Source organism: Apteryx mantelli, chromosome 1, assembly GCF_036417845.1.
Source record: "Apteryx mantelli isolate bAptMan1 chromosome 1, bAptMan1.hap1, whole genome shotgun sequence".
Classification (NCBI taxonomy): Eukaryota; Metazoa; Chordata; class Aves; order Apterygiformes; family Apterygidae; genus Apteryx; species Apteryx mantelli.
This window is the reverse complement of record NC_089978.1, coordinates 111,937,702-111,958,830: the sequence shown is the minus strand read 5'-3', so window position 1 is coordinate 111,958,830 and position 21,129 is coordinate 111,937,702. Positions and strand designations below refer to the sequence as shown.

The following is a 21,129-nucleotide window of genomic DNA, read 5'->3' as shown; positions in this document are numbered from 1 at the left end:
TAAATGCTCTTTATATGTGGAGATGAAATATCATCATGCCCTTCAGTTAAATACTAAGTGTTTTTCTGTGAGCCTAAACAATGAAACAGGAGTGTTGCTACATGGATGCTAGTAAAACCACCTAATTTAGAAGCCTTCTGATACATGTTTGCATACAGATTTGAAAGACTCATTTATGGTATGAACAGAGCTTTTTGAAGTTGGAGTTAAAACATCATCTGGAAGTCATGGGAGGGGGGTTAATGGGTTTACTGTTTTCTTAGTTTTGTTTTACAGCTTAACATGTTGTAGGTGAAATAAATCATGTTCTAGAGAGCGTGAGGTTTTTGTTGGCAGTAAATGGCATGGCTGACGGATACAGACTTCAGTTTCAGTGTTATATACCATGGGCTGACGTGTCTTTCTGACTTTCGTGTTTTGCAGATACATGCACAAAAACAGAGAAATAACAAGAATTAAACGGGATGAAATCAAGAGACTTAGAGAGTACCTCACGGTTTTACAACAAAGATTAGAACGGTACTATAGATAACTGTTTTCAGTGTAAATGCAAGCAATATGGGCTATATAGAACAAAATAACTCATCTATACGCTTTGTGTGTAGTAGTTATTTGTTCTAAATTTCCCTGCTGTCTCTCTCTTCTTTTACTGTTTTACTTGGAAACTTGTATAAGAACAGTAGTTTTGATGCATTAAATTTATTAGGAAAGGTTTCTTTTATTTAATTGTAGTCTGTGAGAATACCGTTTTTCTTTCTTTTTTTTTTCTTTTTTTCCCTGTATCTGTGAGTCATGGCATTAATACGTTTTATGGTTAACAGATATTTAAGCTATGGTTCTGGTCCTAAACGATTCCCCTTGGTAGATGTGCTGCAGTATGCCTTGGAGTTTGCCTCCAGCAAGCCCGTTTGCACCTCTCCCGTTGACGATCTCGATGCCAGCGCCCCCTCTAGTGGCACGCTGCCCGCGCAGACCACGCCAAGGTAACAGCTGCACCTCCATTCTGTACCGCATCCACTCCCGCTCTGCCTTTAGGAACTCCCTTTGGAATCAAGTGATAGACCATTTAAAATGGAACCGTGTCTCTGCAGAACTGAGAGAGATGAGAGGGAATTCAGCTATCTAATTTACAGTGCTAATAAAACTGAGCGTCTCCTAATGGGGATAGGTAAAGTTTATGCATTCTTCCTAGACATATTTTCTAGTATGACAAATTTATAAATATGAGATTGCCTAATATGCTTATAAAAACTTGTATTTTATAAGCAAATTAGAGAATTACCAATTTCAAAGTAAAACTAAGGACTATAGTGCTTTGTGGTATTGAACATCAGTGCTTGCTTAGTTTTCTAAACATTGAGTCATTGTCTCTTGCTTACTTGAAGTGACACAATTGCAAATAAACACAATATCTGATGATGTCATTGTTTTTCAGGTGGCCTATATTGTTTTTAAGAATCTGAATTTGGACAGCACATGTCCATGTGCTGCAAACCTTTGTGGTTTCTGATATGGAACTGATCTGTTAATTTTTTCTTGAAAGTTGAGCACTTCAGCTTTGCCACTTAAATCGCTGTCTGAAATTGTCAAGAACTAAACATTCTGTCTTCTTTTATACCAAACAGCCAAATACCAGGGAGATCAAGGTCCAGTAATGTTGTTTTACTCATTATTGAAATTAGGAGAGTTACTGGCTGTATAAATTAGGATAGGACTTGGCTGTGTGGGCACTAACTGTTTATGTCAGAGCTTTTGATGGTGGATTCAGAATATAGGGTTCTAGGTCCAGTCACTTCAGAGGAGTGAAGTAAATGAGTCTAAAAAGCCTGTAAAAGTCTTCAGATGCCTTGCTGATATAATGCCAATAAATATACTGATGACTGATAAGAGAAGACAAAGTCTAAAAAGATACCATTGTTTGCCTGCACTACAGTATCGAAAGTACTACACTGTGTTCAAACTGCTATATAGGAGGTTTATATTGTAAAATGTAGGTATTACAACTTTTTTGTCAACCTATAGAAACATGAAAGTATGTTATGTGGAGTGGTGTTTGTCAGCTCTTAATGTTCTTGGGACTTTCTAAATTACTACAGAGTCCAGGTTCCTCAGAATACATCATGATGCCATACCCAAAGTAAATAAACAGTGGTTTGTTAGAAGGATCTTCACATTCATGTTATGTCTAGGACTACATATAGGTCTCTTAGTTGATGGGAGGAGAAAAGTTGGTAGCAGATTTTAATTTTTAACATTCTACTGCTCTGTTAGAATTCCCCTAAGTTGGTTACTTTGATATTTAAGTTACAAGACTTGTTTAGAACAAGTTTAGATGGTATGGTGCTAAATCCCAGTGAGCATAAATATCAGAGTTGTTTCCATTATTGCTTTTCCGTTAACATAAGCTACAGGTAGACGATCACAGAAAGGAAGTCTGCTAGGCATAAGACACGTGAAGTTATTACTAAACACAGAAGTTATTGTGTTTAATGGATTTTATGATCAATGGACTGTAAGACAAGATGCTGAGTTTTTTCTCTCTGACATTTGGCAATAAATGTTTCAAACTGTAGTGATTGCTTTTGTGATGTTACTTGAATGTGTTGGATAGCGTTTCAGGTAGAGCAAACTGAGGTTTGACTGATCCAGTTCTGATTCCTTTATCTTTGGTAGTGGCAACGAGAGTTGTTGTTGTGCTAACAAGTAAAATACAACAGAAAGTTTTCAGAAGCTGTATAGAAATTCCACACTGATATTGTAGGTGCCTTTTCTGGATTGCGCTGAAGGAACTTACCAGCTTTAAAATTTCTGTATTCAGATGAAAAAGCTTATTTTTATTGTGCAGCTTTCAGTTTGTATGCAGGATGACTTCACTTTTGTATTTCATGTTTTGAATGAATGCAGCACAATAGAGCAGCAGGGGCCTTCATCTTCAGATGTTCCAAGCACATCTCCTGTACAAAGATCAGTAATACATAAACCATTCACACAATCACGAATTCCTCCTGATCTGCCGATGCATCCAGCACCAAGGCACATCACTGAGGAAGAGCTTTCTGTTCTAGAAGGTTGTTTACATCGTTGGAGGACTGAAGTAGAAAACGACACTAGAGGTATTGCCACAAGTTGGAGAAAGTAGCTGAAAAGGATCTGTAGACTGGGAAAGGGGTGGGGGGGTGGGGAATAGCCTTCATGTGCATATGTGTGTGTCGAGTTGTTTCGTTAGTTTTAAACTTATCTCTGACTCATAGGAGGGGAAGCTAGTTATACCAGATCTTAGTAGACTAGAAGTATATAAAAGGAAGATGCAAACTGAGCATTGAGCTTGTAACACATGGGGACATTTCAGCACAGGTTTCTGTGTGTATGGTAAGGCATTGGCAAGAATAGGGTAGAAGGGAAGTGGTATCCATGCCAGAAAATTTTCAACAAGGAAGATTTAGCTGTCAGTGTGGTAGTGGGTTGGGCTGATTTTTTATGTTGGTATTCTGTGGGGGTGTTTAAGATAGCCACCTTCTGTGAGGTAAAAATAATGAAATTTCTGAGCAAAGACTTTTTGCAGTTGGTAGAGCTCATGATCTGTTGTGTTGCTCTGAGGAAAAAAGGGACAGTAGTTGTTTTACTGGGGTGGGATTGGTTGAGCTCCAACAAGCAAGCTGCAGCATATCATGAATCATTCTATCTGCTTTTTCATCCAAAAAGTTTCAGTGTTTGACCTGTAGATGCACCAAATGTGAAATATGTACCCTGGTTTGAGCCTTTAATAAGGAAAAAATGAAGATGTATCAATGTACCACTGTATGGCTTCACTTTTCTTTTTTTTTTTATCATTGTTCCTTTAGATTTACAAGAAAGTATATCAAGAATACATCGGACAATTGAATTGATGTACTCTGACAAAACAATGGTCCAAGTAAGTAAACTTTCTGCATGAGATAACCCAAAATAGATCCTTTTTGTCACTTTTATTACAACTGTTAGCTGCTTAAAAATAGAGCTATTATATATCCAGCTGTTATAATATTATATATTATATATCCAGCTATTATAAACAGCTTGAGAAATTTCATTTGGAAATCATAACAGCTTTTGCAAACTTTTTGATTATGCACAATTAGATGAAAGACAGATTTATGATATTTTACAGGTGACATAAGACAGGTTTAACATGCGACTTGTGTAAGTTTGACTTTGTAACAAAAAGCCAAAATAGGTTTCATCTCTGATCAGCTCTTTTGACTTGACTGTAGAACCTCAGGTTTTGTGTAGCACAATAAAATTTTCTCACTGTGATTTGGCTATATAGTCTGATGATTTTAAGATGGCAAAATGTTAGATACAAGAAACCATTATTTGTATATGTTAGTGCTTATTAGCATTGTATTTTGCAACTTCCATATTAAGATGCAGGACTTCAAGGTTCCTGTTTTACATTTGTAGTTAATAATGCTAGTGATTATTTTTATTTTAAATCTGTCTTGATTTAATACTAATGAGAACCTTAACTATTAGTCTGAGCTGTTCTCTTGGAAAATTGTTGTGTTCTGTAATCTGAACAGCAGTTTTAGGATGCTTTACTGTGCACTTGTGGCTTCTGAGGTATTCTTGTGTTCACTTCCTTAGGCAAGTTTTAAGGTTAAGGTTTATTTCTCTCTTACTTTCTGTTAGTAAGAAGAAATATTTTCCTTCCAATTAGAATCTGTTCAGCCTACACTCTTCCTTGAGGTACATTTTGGTTTTGTACATAGCTTGTTATAGTTAATGGCAGCTGAACTCTAATGTTAAGAGTTTTGGATGGAGTTGCCTAGATGGCTTTCTTTAAACTTTCTACTGGCAGGCATTTTTTTTTCCCCCCAAAGATTTGTGTTGTACCAGGGAGGCTACAGGCTACATGTCATCTAACAGTACGTTAAGTAATTTGAGGACTTAACTGCTGGGTGCAGCTAGTGAGTTTTTTGGACTGTTATGCAACTCGGGGTAAAGGCACTTTTTCTGCTTTTGAGGTGATCTTACATGCAAATAACCTACTTTTGTTGGCTTACATGTTACAGGAGGAAATACCTCTTGCTGACCAGGATATTAGTCAGCAAATATTAAACTAGAGAAAGGCCACTTGGTTGTTTAAAAAAAAAAAACAAAAAAAAATTTTTTCTGGTACAGATCTTTATAATGTAGAGTAGATGTTTGTTTTTATTTCCTTTTGAAACAGAGAATTCCAGAAACGGAGAAAGACGAAGATAGCACATAGACTTGTAGAGGGGGTTTCTGTACCATGCCTGCAGTTGAAAGTAGTGATGTGTGTTGTTACGTGATTGTTAGAGAACAAGTAGCTACCAAACATGTCTGAAATTACAAACTGGAAGTAAAGGCTGCCCTTCTGCAGCTCACCCTGTTTTGTCCAGCTGGGTGTTTTGGTAGAGCAGGAAAGAGGCAGGTGTGCATATAGCTGGTTTACCTTCCCCTGCCCACCTCTGCATCTGGGAGGTTGGGCATCTGGGAGTTTGGATGGTTTAGTATTAGCCTGTTATCCGGTGGGGGGAGGGTGTCTCTTCTGAATCGGTGACATCTGGGCACATAAAATTAGACTGTTTTGTAAGGAAGTAGTGTGATATTTGCAGGACACTGTCTGTATGAACTACATAAGAAGCTCCTAATAAGCTATACCTTGTGTGTTATTTTGATTCTAAGGAAACTACAGTTGTCTATAAAACCCCTGTCAAATCATCATGTGAAATAAAATTCTGAGATCCTTATTTTGTCTCATCCTCATGAATGAATAGATTCACTGGCTGCTTATATGAGTCCCCTCTTTTCTTTTCCTCCTTCCATGAACTTCCTGTGGAGGATAAGAAATAGAGATAAGAGGTATCTGTGGTTCCTGTGAGAATTCATCCTAGTCTCAGGCTTGAACTAAGAAAAGCTTCATAGCTTGATCTCACTCTTACTGTTAAAAGAACTCTATTGTATTTAGAGAGCAGAGTGGACAGCAATGGATGTTTCCTTGATTCTGCAGATGACCTCTGCAATAGCCTGTATAATGGGTTACTGAGCATCCTATAAAGATGGAACATAACCTTCTGTTTTTGTAAGACGCTAATGTAGAAACCGAAAGGGGAAAAAATGTACCCAGGGTACCTGTGATGCTGAAGAGGATTATAGTGACAATTAGCTTAAGTCTCTTGGACTGATAGTTTTATGCCCTTTTACTGTTTTGCTGTACATATGCAAGTTCACTGCTTATCAGATGGCATGAAGTCATATAATCAGTGAAGACATCACCAGTGTCACTTGAAAATATTGTTAATCTAAAAGTTTATTGTTCAGAATCCTCCTGGACTACTTAATCTGCTAAACTGACCAGAGGTGAACACGTGCAGTATCTTGACTGAGGTGTTTGTGTCATGGTGAAGTACTCTTCATGTCAGTCATGTTGTTTTAGTTATAAGGACATCGTTCAGATTTTCATTACTTTTCCTACCAGGTCTCTGTTCTTGGTTTGGGGTTTTTTGTTGTTGTTGTTGTTGTTTGTTTTATTTTGCTGTTTTGGTACGTCTGTTCTGTGATTACACGTGAAGAAGGTGAGGAAGTTCCATTTTTGTTTCATGAGCAGTTAAGTGTAAGCTATGCAGCTTATCCTTACCTAGTGTGTTGCCTTGTGCCACTAAGACACCTTTCTTGGCACTGAATTCACCTGTCAGTATTGTATGTCCCTCCAGTCACGGATTAACAGTTAACATTCCTTGAAACTCAGACTAGACAACTGACAGCCAGTTCTCCAAAGCTGGAGAAAAAGATAGAGGCCTTGAAGTTGACCCAGTTAGCATGGTTTTAAGTAAAATGATTTTAAATCACCTGGGGTTGCATCGTGCTATTTTAAGGTAATGAAATTTAATTATAGAAGCCTAAAGAGATTTCACTTACCTGGGTTTTTTTAATCAGGATCTGCATATATTTATGTGCATACACATAGACTTGCACTTTAAGAAGGCTTTCACCCCAGTTTGATAACAGATGTAAAAACCTCCAGACCACTCAGATTTAAGGAGTTGCTAGGATTTCTTCTGCAAATGCTTCTGTTCGGGAGACTTACAAAGTGTGAGGTTCAGGCTCTGGGTTGGCAGTCTGATTTCTGCTGCTGTGCAGTCAGCTAGCTTTACAGTTCAAGGGAGGTTGCAAAATCTTCAGATAGTTGTGTGTAGCCTGAAAGAGAATGACCAGGTTAAGAATACCTTCAAAGAGTTTCTCAAATCACAGTTACATATGTATTTATGGTTACTGATTATTGTGGTGGTAGATGATGATTACAACTGTTTAGTTCACATTATGTTAAATAGGCCATTTATCTACAGTCCAGACTGTGGCAGCAGGAAAAGGTGGTTTCAGGTTTTTCATCCTAGCTAAGCTGCTAGCATTCAAATTTCCAAGGAGTTAAACAAGAGCAAAGTATTCCATTCCTCCTCCTTCCTGGTAGGAGAACACTCATCAGCAGTGCTACTTTTTGCGTTGCTGATCCTAGAAACTGATATCTTCCTTCTCTGCCTCAGATGGAGGAGAGAACCTCTTCATAGGTTTCTTTCTTCTCTTAGCACTGCTTTTACTGATTTATTGAATGCTGGAAAACAGTTGTATTCCTGTTCTGCAACGTTTATAGTTTCATTAACACTGTAAGGATTTTCCCTTTTTAAAATGGAAGTATTTATTTCCCAGATTCTCCTTAAGTAAAATCGCTTAATGGCTATTGACACATGAAAAACAGAGTTTGTTACCTTGAATTTACATACGACTTTTCAAACTTCAGGATGAGTTTACCAGTTCAGAACTGGAACAAATCACAGACACTAAAGGCTGACACACAGTTTTGGTTTTTTTGTTTGTTTGTTTTCGGGGGTTTTTTTGAGATGCAAGGAAAGTAGGAATAACACAAAATTAAGAAAAGAAGAAAAGAGGGTACCTGGCAGTAAAGACAGGAGAGTAGACATTTATGCTATGGATCCACTAACATTTTTAAGATCTCTTGTGAAAACAATGGTAACTAACATAGTTCAAAGCCATTTAGCTTAGTGTGTTGCTGGTTTCACCTCTTTGTTTTTCTTTTGTGTCATGTTTGATCCTCTTAACTTTATTTTTGTTACTTTATATTTTATTTAATATAACTATTAGTACTGTCAGTTTACTAGGAACTGAATGTGGCAAGGAGAGTTTGACATTTTATTCTGGTTTTTAGGTTCCTTACAGATTGCATGCTGTGCTAGTTCATGAAGGTCAAGCTAATGCAGGACACTACTGGGCATATATTTATGACCACCACCAGAATAGATGGATGAAATACAATGATATTTCTGTGACAAAGTCAACATGGGAAGAGTTGGAACGTGACTCTTTTGGTGGTTACAGGAATGCCAGTGCATATTGTTTAATGTATATCAACGATAAGGAACAATACTTGATGCAAGGTAATGTCGTGGATATGTTTTCAGCATGAAGGAGAATAGCTGAATGTACCAATAGAGCTTCTTTCAGAATAACTTCCAGAGTTTTGAAATGGTTAAAAAAAAATTCTGGAAAGTTCTATTTATGCTCGTAACTGTCAGTCATATTGTTTTTTGCAGGTAAAACAAGTTCTTTTCAACCTTACATAAATAAAGGTTAATAAAGATAATGCTGGTGTTTCAGCATTATATTAAAAGAGCAAAATTTGTTTGCCATTTTGCAAACATTTAGGCAGATGATAACATGTTTAGTGTTTAGGAGATGTTAAGTTCACTGAAGAATAAAACTGAAATACAGAAAAGCCAAAATGACTCTCTTAAAATTAAAATACTCTCTATTCTCTCCCCCTTCCCCCCATAAGCTTCACAACTCTAATGAACTTTATGGGAGTGTGGAAGCTTGGCACTTTATGCGATATATTGAAATGTGAATAGCTTAGCCTTACCATGCACATCTTTAACCAAAGAAATGCATGGGTTTGAAAACTGTTTTCATGTCATGCAGTTGTATGTAACTAGAATGCTTATGAGGAAATGTTTGGAGTGAGGGGAAAGGCCTCTTAGCATGAGTTTCATGGGCTCTGGTAATGGTGGCTAGGGAGATGAGTCTGAAAGTGGCCAGTCATTCAGCAACAAGTTTTGAACTTTGAGTGAAAATCTTCATATTCCTGTCTTTTCATAGGGCAAAAAGCTAGAAATCTCATTTGTCTGGTTTTATATGTGAACTGATATTAACCTTGACGTTTCTAGATTGCCAGATTAATAACAGACTTGCAGCCATAGGGTTTATGAGCCCTGTAGGATGGCTCTGCCACTCTAATTACGTTTGAGACCTGCTGGTGGGGACAAATACAGCTGATTTGTCCCTCAGGACCTAGGATACTATTACTGAGACTATTCTCAAAGGAAAAATGAAGGTTACTTCGTGTAGCTGGCGTTCTTATCAGTTGCCTTTGCAAATCCACATAGGCCCGCTCTCCTTCCCTTTTCGCCTGAGAAGTTGGTGATGTTCCTAGTTCTACATGGCAGTAATACAATCTAGCTTACAGTTTTTTTTCCTTTGTTGCAAATGTTCAGAACCATATGGTGTTCATGGCCCAAAAGGCTTATCTTTCAAAACGGTAATGATCCGATGGCGCCCAAGTGTGTATAATCTCAAGATTGAAAGAGCAGTGGCAATACATCCCTGTAGCAGAGAAATTTCCAACAGATAATAAAAACAGTAAATGTAATATAGTTCTTGACACTTGCTGCTGTACTGCATGCTTTCAGTAATTCACTTCAGTAAGTTTATATATATATATATATATATATATATTTTTTTTTAACTTATTCTTTCTTTTTCTGAAATACAAATTTTATGCTACCACAGAGGAGTTTAACAAAGAAACGGGACAGATACTTGTTGGAATGGACACACTGCCTTCTGATTTGAGGGATTATGTCAAGGAAGACAATAAACGTTTTGAAAAGGAGCTTGAAGAATGGGATACAGAACTTGCTCAGAAAGCACAGCAGGAAAAGTTACTATCTCAGATACCCAGGGCACCAGCACCTTCCCCTGCTCCAGGTTAGTTTTTCCTACCTGTTTGTAAAAGGAGTAGAATCAAAAATAACTGGTTTGTATATACATTATTTCACAGTTTAAGAAAGGAAGAAAAAAAAAATTTTGTAATCTTGAATTATAATTATTTATTTGGCCAAGATAACTGCACTTGAAGTTTAACCCATTGTTTTTTGTTGCATTTTAATTTTTACTTAAAGAAATAAGTTGATGGTTCTTCTTTCCCACTCCCAGCTGTGTTTAGCTGGTACTAAATTAAAATGCTTTTTCTGCATGGAAACTGTGGCCTTTTTAACAGATAATTAACAGCTCTCACTAGTCAGTTTTGAGAATTTATTAGCCTTTCAGTAATGTATGTTCTTCTCTTTGGAGTGACTGAGTAGAAGACCTAGCTTTTCATTTCAGTTAGAGCAGAATTTAGATCTGAAGAGAAGAATGAATAACTTGGTGTGATGTGTGGAATACAGTTAGCAATAACAGAGCTTAATTAATTAATGATGATGTACAAAAAAAAAAGAGGATGTTAAAACCATGCAAAAGGCTCTGAACAGCAATGGTGAAAGCCAGTGCTGTTAGGGCCTTAACTAATAAAGACCACTGGCAAGCAGCATAAAGAATATGCCTGCTTTAACGCAGAAAAACTTGTCAGGTTTTAGGTTACATCCACCTTTTGCTCCATTGCAAAAGGCTGTTCATACATCGTATCAAAGATAACCTAATGGATTTGTATAGTGAGGCTGCTGTCCAGATGTTCTCATTGTTGTACTTGAGTCATTAAGCCTGCACATACATTTGTCTTGACCATCTGTCACTACAAATTGGATATAAAAAGTAAAGTACAGTGATTTAATGATATTTTTCTTCTTGCAAACTCTGTGGAGAGTGACTTCATCTTCTATATGTTTTGATTCCATAAACACTTTGAGACTAGTTTTAGTTCTTTTATTAGTAATAAAAAATATTAAATGAATGTATGTCATTTTTGTCTGCCAAAATTTCCCTTTTTCGTATGTGAAACATAAAACACTATGCCACTCAGCTTTATTTCCTCCCAAGTTAGGGAGACTTTGAGATTTCTCTTAAGTCAGAAGACTGTAATGTGTTGATTATTTTTTAAAGTTAAAATATATTTGGAGCTCTAGTAGCTGATCATTCCATATATTGAGCATGCATCCTACTAAAAGTCTAAGCAGAATCTCGTCTTTGTTCTCAGTCCTCCCTCTTAGGGCTGATAAACACTCCTTGCTTGAGAGCTTTGATGAGTCTATAGACAGGATGAGTCAGATGTTCTTAATGTAAAATTATGGGTCCATTTATATGAAAATTTTAAATGCCCTAAGTCACAGAAAACTAGTGTAATGTTGGATTTGTGAATAATAGGACCTACTGTGTGTCTTCTGTACAGGTTACTTTATCTATGAGACACTAATCCAAATAAAACTAATCAATTCAAAATTCATGCTTATGTTAACATATGGAATTGTTATCTTATTTCTCTCACTAAGTTCAAGCAGGAGAACCAGAATATTTAGAGCAACCATCAAGAACTGATCTTTCAAAGCACTTAAAAGAAGATTCTGTACAAGCAATCAATAAAGCTTTATCTGAACAAGAAGATAGAGGTCCAGAAGCTATTATGGATATGGTGAGGATATTTTGAAGCTTAAAGTATCTTTTCCCTTTTATTTTGCAAGTGGAAAGGATGAAAACTGACAAAAAGGGGGGAGAAAAAAACTTTGAACAGAAGATTATCTGTCCAACACTAAAAATCCATCCAGAAAGAGTGTAATATATTAATGAGCACAGTATAATAAAAGTATTAAGGTAGATGTCCTGTATGTGATTACAGTACTTGTCATGAGTCCAGCATGTTGTTCAAAAAACAATCAAGCGTTAGTGCCCACCGTCAAACAATCTTTTCCAAAATAAATGGAATCATCTAACATTTTAGCAGGGCATATTGATATTACAGATAAAAAGCTTGAAAAATATTACTTTGAAACATGATTTTTATCTGAGGAATATGAGATTATAAGTTTTCTTGAAAGGACCACAGGAGCTAAAATAGCTTTTGAAGATGAGAGGTTTTTTGAACATTATGTCTAGGGAAGGTAGCTTTAGAACTAATGGATTTCTGAAGGTGAAAAATCATCAAGAAAATTTGCAATATGATAGAACTTTTTGTTTAACAGTGTTCTGCAGCTTTTAATGCAAATTCACAAATTTCTGAAAATTAAGCTTTGTGATTTATCAGATGCATATTTGGTATATTATAAGAACTAGAATGTTGGGTGATGCTGTTTTTTCACTTCATATCACAAATAGTAAGAAGACTTGGAAATTAACTGCTTCAAGAGTTATTAATGAAGCTAATATTTAAGTTTCTGCTGAACAGTTTTTGCTTTCAGCAAATTTTTTTTTTGTTTCACTATAGGTGTATAGGTAAATGATCAATGTATTTACCACAAAAATGAATGCATTTAAAGCAATATATGCCTCTATCTTGGAATCATAACATTCAGAATGAAGCACACAAAATATGTCAGTTTATTTTTTCAGTGTAGCTTGCTCAGGTACCACTAGTGACCACGAGTGATGTGAAGAATTTGGATAAGTGCAAAATTTCAAGTGTACTTTCTAAGTTCTGGTCTGAATCTTCATTAAATGAAATTAGTCTAGTGCCAGGTGTCTTTGTGGTCAACAGGAAAGTCTGTTTAAACCCGTTGAAAATTACACGACAACTTGTTGACTCTTATTGCAACCTGAAGGTTATTGCATCTCTCTCTACTGTGGTTTTGGGAGAGCAGAGTCTCTGCTAAACTGAAGTTAAAGCCAACAGGAAAACTAATCTAACCCTGGATGAAAAGATGCTCTACCACTAATGTTTAGTCTACTGAATATCTGGCTTTTTGAGTTGGAGTGCACTGAGCATCACAGGGGGATCTTGCTTAATGAGCTCTCTCCAGCTGAGAGGGTAAACTCTGACGATACCCATGTCATGATTATATGTCTTGCCTGATGCTCTCCTCTTTGTAGGGTCTGTGGGCATCCATCCCAGTGGGAACCTTACAAACTTGATTCCGGGGGTCAAGTGGTGTACTTTAGGCTAGTGACATTTCACACTGTAGTCAGCATTAGGGCTTTACAAGACTATGATTGTTGAACTGAAGGTTATATTTTGAGAAGTAACATGTAAAATCAGTTGAAGGTTAAAACATCATGACAGCCTCAAGGAGGCAGAAGTAAGTCTCCTTATTCCAATATTTTCACTGCATTGTTCTGCAACAAGATAGATGTCTTCTCCTCCCCCCCCCCCAAAAAAAAGAAGAGGCAGAACAAAACAAGCTCTTTTATTAAGAAACAAAAGTCTTTCAGCTGCTAGCATCTAAAGCCAATTCCAAACTAGTGTAAAGGTACTTCATTGATGTTTAAGAGCCACTGTCCATATAAACAAAGGTAATTTACGCCAAGAAGGAAGTACAGTTCTACCTCCCTACTCATTTTAATTGTAATTCTACTTCCATATACATTCTGACATCTAGGCATGTATCCCTTTTGTCAACTTATTATTTGTCCATTTTAAAAGAAGGAAAACATCATCAGAACATATAACAGGATTATGGGCTGCTCACCACATGAACATTTGTGCCCATTTTCTGTCCATATTTTTTTTTTCCCCTCCTCCTCCTGACTGCACAGTCTTCCTTTGTATTTATACAATGCTGGGTGAATAGATACCATTCCTTATGTGTGTTTCTGGAATCTTTCTTAAAAAATGAAACTATTGTAATAGTTGCAGAATGGCAGTGTGGCTTTCTTTCCACACTGTGACTGCATAGATTAGAATCAACTTCTGCAAACTGGCTATCAAATAATGATAGATGGTAGTAGCTGAGATGATCTCTGTTGTTGTTTAAAAGCTTACTTTAACATAATGAGAATTTTTAGCGACTAATTAATCTTTTCCATTTTTCTGTATACTTTTCTAAAAAAAAAAAAAAACCTGTTGTATGATGTAGTGCATCTTTAGATTTTCTTTCAAGTATCTTAACTGCTAGAGGCATTTTTATATTTCTTCCAGAGCATCAGCAAATGTTAGTCTTTGGCTTGTCGCCATCCCTTAATATGAATTCCTCAGATACTTCAGATGTATTTACTAATACCCTGGTGGAATATATGAAAAAAGATGGTGGTTCAGAGACTCATCCTTTAACAACTGCTTTAAATTTGTAACGGATGTTACAAAGTTGCAATAATGGAATACCACCCTCTGAAGATATGATTAGTGAATAAAGGAAAAACAACACAATTCCACAATTATGGCTTAATTAGAAATCCACTGCTAAAAATTTAAGAAATTATAAATAATGAGAGAATGTGATATTTACCTTTTTTTTTCCCCCAAAAAACTTCAGCAGTGCACATCATTTTACTTGATCAGGCTGTCAGTTTGTGTCTCTCTGTATTTTTCTCTATTTCTGATCCCCACCCCCCTCCACATACTGATAATGATTTTCTTCTGCAGAACTCTGATAATACCCCAGCTCAACCAGCTCCTAACCAGCGAGTTGTAGAGGTGGCGATTCCTGATGTAGGGACTTTTGTGATTGAGTCAGAGGAGGGGGGTTATGACGATGAGGTACATTTGATTGCAATTGTGTGCACCGCTCCTACTTGGTGCTTTCTTACGCTGCCTGATGAGAATTTTTGGCATGTTCGCACATCGTGATACCTAACAGATTTCTGCATAACTAAATGCTTAGCGATTTGTAACTATAACGATCTCTTACGTTGTAATGAAATATGAAAATAAAGCAGTAGCTACTCTAATCGGGCACGCTTTGCATGGTATAGTTTACACCGAAGGTGTCTTTGTCTTTATAGCTGTGGAAGTTGAATGTTTGTGTTAGGCCAGATAGCCTTTGCAATGCTGGTGGTAGGCTGTGGATTCCTACGGTGTTCTTTTAAAAAAAATGCCAGGCCAGTGAGTGGTGTTCCGAATGTTTGTGTTTTCTTGTCAGTCCAGTAAAGCTAATGTTCAAGTCCGATGCCCTATTTGCCAAGGTTAAGCTTTTTAGACTCCAGGAGTTAATTTGTCCATGGAGATAACCTGAAACTGATAGGGCTGGTGGAGCTGAATCAAAAACGTTTTCCTGGCTTTTTCTTTCAGCCATAAAGTTCATAACAGCCTTTTGGTATAATACCACTTCCTAAACATTAAAAAAAAAATTTGCTTTTTCCTAGGTCAGAACTAAGGTGGTGCATATAACTAGTATTACCCTTGGAACAGATGAGAGGCACATGTCATCCTAAGAGGCAGTACTTTCTGCTGGCCTGTTTTGGCAGCAGAAGGGAACACTGCCAGGTCATCTCGCTGTTTTGCTTTGACACACTCCCTATTCCGTGTTTGTTGTGGCAGGGAATAGAGTTAGTGCAGCCCCTATTCGCAGGTATCTGAGCGTGTTTTCTGGGTAGGCTGTGGGCAGCTTTCACTTCCCTGCGCAAATGGGTATTTCAGGTCATTCTGTGCTGTAATTATGAGCAATTGTAACTGGCAGTGTGGGATGGGGAACAAAATACTCTAATTGACAGTGTCACACTGAGTTTGGCTTCTCACAAATGTGTAATTTCCACCTTTAAAGACACGAGCATTTAGCCTCCCCTAATGACCTGCTTTGTTGTTGTTGTTGTCCCCATGCCATTGTCTTCCCAGAGGATGCTAACTTTCTTCCCCATTTTTTTCTTTTCTGTTTTTTTTGTAATCTATTTGCTGCTTTTATTTTTTTATTTTTTTTAATGCTGCTCTTATGTGAGGGAAACTTTTCCAGAATTAATCCTAAGGCTTTTAATCTTCTGCTCCTAAAGGCTAGTTTCTGTTGCTGTGCCAGCTAGACCTTGGGTGGTGAGGGAGAGCGCATTTGTCTTTGCTCACAGATAATAAGGGGAAAAGGCCTTTTTGAGTAACCTAGAAGTATTAAATTTTGTGTATATAGCTGATGTGTATAACTGTGAGGTCTTTTTTTGTGTTATGTTTGGCTTTGTGTTTGTCAGATTTCTTGCTTTTATTTTAAGAAGTAGACTGCAAATGCTTCATGGACCAATTGTTTTTATAGCAGTGGGTCCCTTGTTTTTATATTGAAACACGTAAAATATAGTTAGTGTGGTTTACTATGCTTTTTAGTGTAGTACATACAAAGTACGATTGGATGATCTTTTTATTTGAAATAGTTTTTATTTTATCCTTTGGTGGCCATGGGTTCTTCAAGTATTACTTGTTCAGTATGCAACTTCTGATGAATACTAATGTTGAACGATGCATGTTCCTTTCCTGGGAAGTTTTGACCATGTAACTTTTAAAGTGCATTTGATGCAATTCTTCAATCTTTTTGTGAGCTTCCTTTTAAATCATATATTGTTATAGAAAAGATATGTACACGTGCTGTGATTGATTTGCAGAATACACACATCAAATCTTGTATTGAAACGTGCCATTTCAATGTATGCATGCATTAAGTTGCTTTTTATCTTGCATGAGACTAAAAGCATATTGAATTTAATCATTAAAATATTAATCATTCAAAACTTTTACCTTAAATCCCTTATGGCAGGTCATGCTGACCCCGAACATGCAAGGTATTATCATGGCTATAGGTAAAGCCAGGAATGTTTATGACAGGTGTGGGCCAGAAGCAGGGTTCTTTAAGGTACAACTAACATTTTCAACTTTTTTCTCCTCTGACTTTTCTTGTTAGATTTACCTTCTCACCCTATCCGTTGATGCATTTTAAGATTTTTCCAGCATTTATAAGTACTCTTCTGTGATGTCAGTCCTCCATTTAGATATTTCTCTCTAGAAAAATGTAGAGCTATTCCCCTGTTCACTTAGCAATATATTGTTTTGATATCAGTAACTTAAATACCTTTTTGCATTTTACGTTTCTAACAATAATGGCAAGTAACTTGAAACTTAGATGTGGGATTGGTGAGAGTATGTATTTTTCCCTTTTTGTAACAAAAAGCATGCCTTCACTAGACTGTGTTTGAGACATCAGTGTTTTCATCCAGGGACATCAGTGTTCTGTTGTATTTGTTCTTGTTTTGTCCTCCTTAAAAGACTTGTAGTAAATATAAATTGTTTTCTTTTGTTTAACTGCCTTGATGTCGATACTTTTTATTTATGCAGTGTGTTTTATATCGAGGATTAGGGCCTTTGTGGTTGTAACTCTTCAGAATAAGACCAGATTTTAAAAAATGTGTTAATTTTTTCAAATACACAAAATTACAAGTGTTTTTTAGCTCCTAAAACCTTTTGAATTTTCAGGATACTAGCAAGGGGATTACTTTGACATGATGTAGAATCTTCTCAAATGTGATTTTTCGCAAGAAGAGGAAGAAGCTTCTTGTTTGGCTTTGAGTAGCATTCTGTTTTCACCTTAATTGTTATGGTGTATTTACACTGAGAGAAATTCTGTTAAATACAGTTGTGTCTTTAACAACTTGGTCAGGAAATTGGAATCTTGAGGTTTTGTTCGTTCGTTTGTTTGTTTGTTTAAACAGATGCTTTGAGAAGTGTTATGACCATAGCATTTGTTTCCAGGGCTGTTTCTGTTAACTGTGCCTGCTTCCAGGGAACAGAGATACCTGCCATAGCCTTTGTTCAGTGAAATGGATTTTGCTTAGGGTGGTCAATGTTTTCAAATTCCTCACGTAATGAAAAGCTTCTCCCTGTCAATTGCTTTTCAATAAAAAAAAAAAAAATGCTTTTTTGAGCAAATTAAGCTCTTTACCGGAAAGGTTAACTACACTGAACCTTTTTCTTTAAATGAAGGGTATTTTTATTATTTTAAAACAAACAAAAAATCCAGTTCAAAATAAGCTTATGGCAAATGCTTTGGAATTATCAAAGCATTGTACCGTTACACATTTTCTTATTGTTTTAATTTTTAACACTTAAATATTTTCACTGCATGGTGGGGGAAGGATTTTTCTTTGAGATGTTCCGCCCCTAAATTGGTGGAGGATAAAAAGTTTCTCTACTGATTTTGTGTTGGATCATGTTTGTAATAACTTAGGGCGGGTGGAACATGCTTCAATTTTAAGGAGTAGATTAGTATGAATGTATGCAAATGAAGTGGCTCTGTTCAGTAGTGAATTTCATGTTTTAAAACGAATCACATAAAATTTCATGTTACTTCATAAACTTACTGAAAAGCTTCTGTGATATTTTTTAATACCATTAGACTCTTTTTTCCCATGTGTATTTTTTATAAAATGAGTATTTTAAAATAGTTGTGTTTTCTCTATGATATTTTTGCTTTTGTATACCCCAGGCAAAACCCATGTGATGTGGGTCATTGTTTCTTCCAAGGTTTGACACCCCTCCCCCCCTCCCCAGATCACCAACTTGAGGCATACCTAACACAAACTGATTAAGATGTTTATTGATCAATGACCTCTTATAGTCATCCTTCTCTTAACTTTGTAGCCAGTTCCTTGCAAAATGTGTGTCATAAGATCTTTATGTAACATTCTTTACTTTTTTCTGTTACTTTTTTCCATTGCCCCTTTTTTTGTTTGCTGTTTAAAGAAACAGTGCTATTTTTCACTGCATATAGGATTTCTAAATTCATAGGGTACCATTTTAATTTATTTTAAATGAGTGTGTATAAAAATATAGGATGTATGTTGGATTTTTTTTTCCTGTTTCTAAGTAATTCTCTGAAATGAATAATATTCTCTGAAATGAATAATAGCAACTACTTTTTGTTTCTGGCCTGCTGTGATAAACGGGGTTTAATTGTGTAGTTATCTGTGTTGGCTTCATAATGGTAGAGCTTCTAAAGATGTAAGATAATACAAACTTATCCATGGCTTCTGATATTTATAACCAGTTCTCCCAAACTTCCTGTTTAATAATAACACGTCTGAATAACACTTCCAAATACTAAGCCAGAACGTTCTCTAAGTTTCCAAGTTCTCCACGCTCTCTCCATTTAAGTCTATATGAATAGTACCCTACCCATGTGTTCAGTGTTTTGAAACAAAGTGTATATTGGGAGAGGGATGGGAGCCTGAAATTCTCATAGGGAAACCTCAAGCAGTATGCCACTTCCAGGTATTTCAACATGAAGGAGTGTGGAATATTGAACAGGCTATTTTTCTGCCTGCTTTGGAGCTTTACTTACTCTCTGTGTTGTATTGAAACTTTGGTAATAGTTTTCTCAGTATTAATGTGTGAAGCTACTGTCTTAAGTCATTTGTTTCCGACTGACTTTTAATATTAGCAAAGAGTCTGATCACTTCTGTATTTTGAGAGATAAATTATGGAACATATTAAGATTTGTCACCATTTTTCTAATTGTTTTTCTTGTTGTTGCTGTTGTTCATGCTACATAGTTTCAGTGTGTAAAATCTAATTAACATAACAGATGATGTTCGTTAAAAACCTAATGTGCTGGTAAAGTTAGAAAAGTAAACACTTCTGGTGACCTCTAAAGTCAGTCTAAAATATTCAGCGAGGAGTCCATCCTGCCCTGCAAGGTGCTAATACTATTAATATTGAAGTATGTTTTCTTTAGAAATCGTAGAGTTTGGTTTTTGTTGCAAGACATTTTTCATTCTGACTTACAGTGTTTTCAAAATCATGCATGCTCATTAAACTTTCTGTAGAATTTGTTTTATTCATGTATTTACGTTTTTACCTTGTGTTAGAGGTACCTTTTTACCTTAGGATATTTTAGAAGATCCTTTTAAGTAAAATGTCTGAAACCTTATATTGCTTTCGGACAGTACATGATTCAGTAGGCCCCTTTAGGGATCAGATAAACTTTCTCCCAGGGAGATTTAGCACAGGATTGGGATTGCTTTTGAAGCAAAGGTCTGTCTGCGGTATTGGCAGGGTTAGTTGGGAGAGACAGGAACATATTTGTCATATGTCTCTCTATGTGTGTTTGGGTTTTTTCTCTTTTTTTTTTCCTAATGTAGTTTAAACTTGTGAGAGGGGTGGAGTACAGGACTGTTTAAAAAAATACTTTGTAGGCCATGTGACATGAATTACTCTGTTGGTGTTTTGTGAAATTTACATGTTAAAAGTTAACCAAGAAGAATAAAGTATATATTTTAAATTATCTAGGCGATTAAATTGGAATACACACGACTACTAAAATTAGCACAGGAAGATCCACCACCTGAATGTGATTACCGTTTGCGTCATGCAATTGTTTACTTCATCCAAAACCAGGCACCAAAGAAGATAATTGAGAGAACGTTATTGGAACAGTTTGGAGATCACAATCTTAGCTTTGATGAAAGGTAATAAGATCAGCATGTCTCATTTCCTGTGCGCATGAACCTTCTGTGAAGGCTTGAGACACCCTTTTATATTTATATAGCGTGTGTAATAGCGAGTAAGAATTGTATGTTTGTTTGACTTTTACCTTCTTGTTAATATCTTCAAAGTGTTAGACTTGTGGAAGAACAATTTTATAAAAATTATAATCTTTATAAAAATCTCTGTAAAAGGAGTAAACAAGAAGTTGGGTTTCTATCAATAGGAAATAAGGAGAAGTACTCAGTGGTGGTGTTTGTAATTGCATACAGATTTTTGTACCTTCTTTTGAAACACTGTGCAAGGCAAGGTACTTTGCATTTCGTCACCTGCCTGTGAGCCAGCAGTAGGCTACAAAGCCTTGCATCTCTTGAAATGGGGTACTGAGCTAGATAAGTAGCTTATTTGAATGAAAGACAACTTCTGTGTTCTAACTGAAATTCCATATATTTACCTATTTAAAAAAACAAACTGAAAGGTAGAGAACATTAGTGTAATTTCTGCATAGTGACATCTGTAAAGCCTCTGGTTCTAATCCTCGATCATCGGAGTATCCTGATGATACTTCTGGACAGCAAATATCAGGGAGTTTCAAACCATCTGAACTTTAAATTAAAGAGAAAGAGTGAGCAATGTGGCAGTTCAAAAAAGTAAAACAAGAAGTAAAGCTTAAATGGCAGATTTTTAAAGTAGGCGTGATGAAAACCTGTGTTCTTTCCTGCTGATCATACTGCACAAAATAGAGAGCA

The 21,129-nt window shown here is 36.2% G+C and overlaps 1 protein-coding gene across 5 annotated transcripts in view; it reads left to right on the top strand.

The window, feature by feature from the left end:
* The window catches only part of USP25 (ubiquitin specific peptidase 25), a 100,947-nt gene that overhangs the window by 67,398 nt on the left and 12,420 nt on the right, over nucleotides 1-21,129 (top strand). For 3 of the 5 annotated variants that reach the window (XM_067299704.1, XM_067299730.1, XM_067299738.1), the window contains exons 12-21: nucleotides 424-519; nucleotides 822-983; nucleotides 2,905-3,113; nucleotides 3,843-3,913; nucleotides 8,225-8,453; nucleotides 9,862-10,059; nucleotides 11,559-11,698; nucleotides 14,579-14,692; nucleotides 16,662-16,757; nucleotides 20,186-20,364. In XM_067299704.1, coding sequence (XP_067155805.1) covers nucleotides 424-519; nucleotides 822-983; nucleotides 2,905-3,113; nucleotides 3,843-3,913; nucleotides 8,225-8,453; nucleotides 9,862-10,059; nucleotides 11,559-11,698; nucleotides 14,579-14,692; nucleotides 16,662-16,757; nucleotides 20,186-20,364 — 1,494 coding nt within the window. The remainder of the gene's footprint in view (nucleotides 1-423; nucleotides 520-821; nucleotides 984-2,904; nucleotides 3,114-3,842; nucleotides 3,914-8,224; nucleotides 8,454-9,861; nucleotides 10,060-11,558; nucleotides 11,699-14,578; nucleotides 14,693-16,661; nucleotides 16,758-20,185; nucleotides 20,365-21,129) is intronic. The other 2 variants (XM_067299712.1, XM_067299721.1) reach the window with 2 other exon arrangements.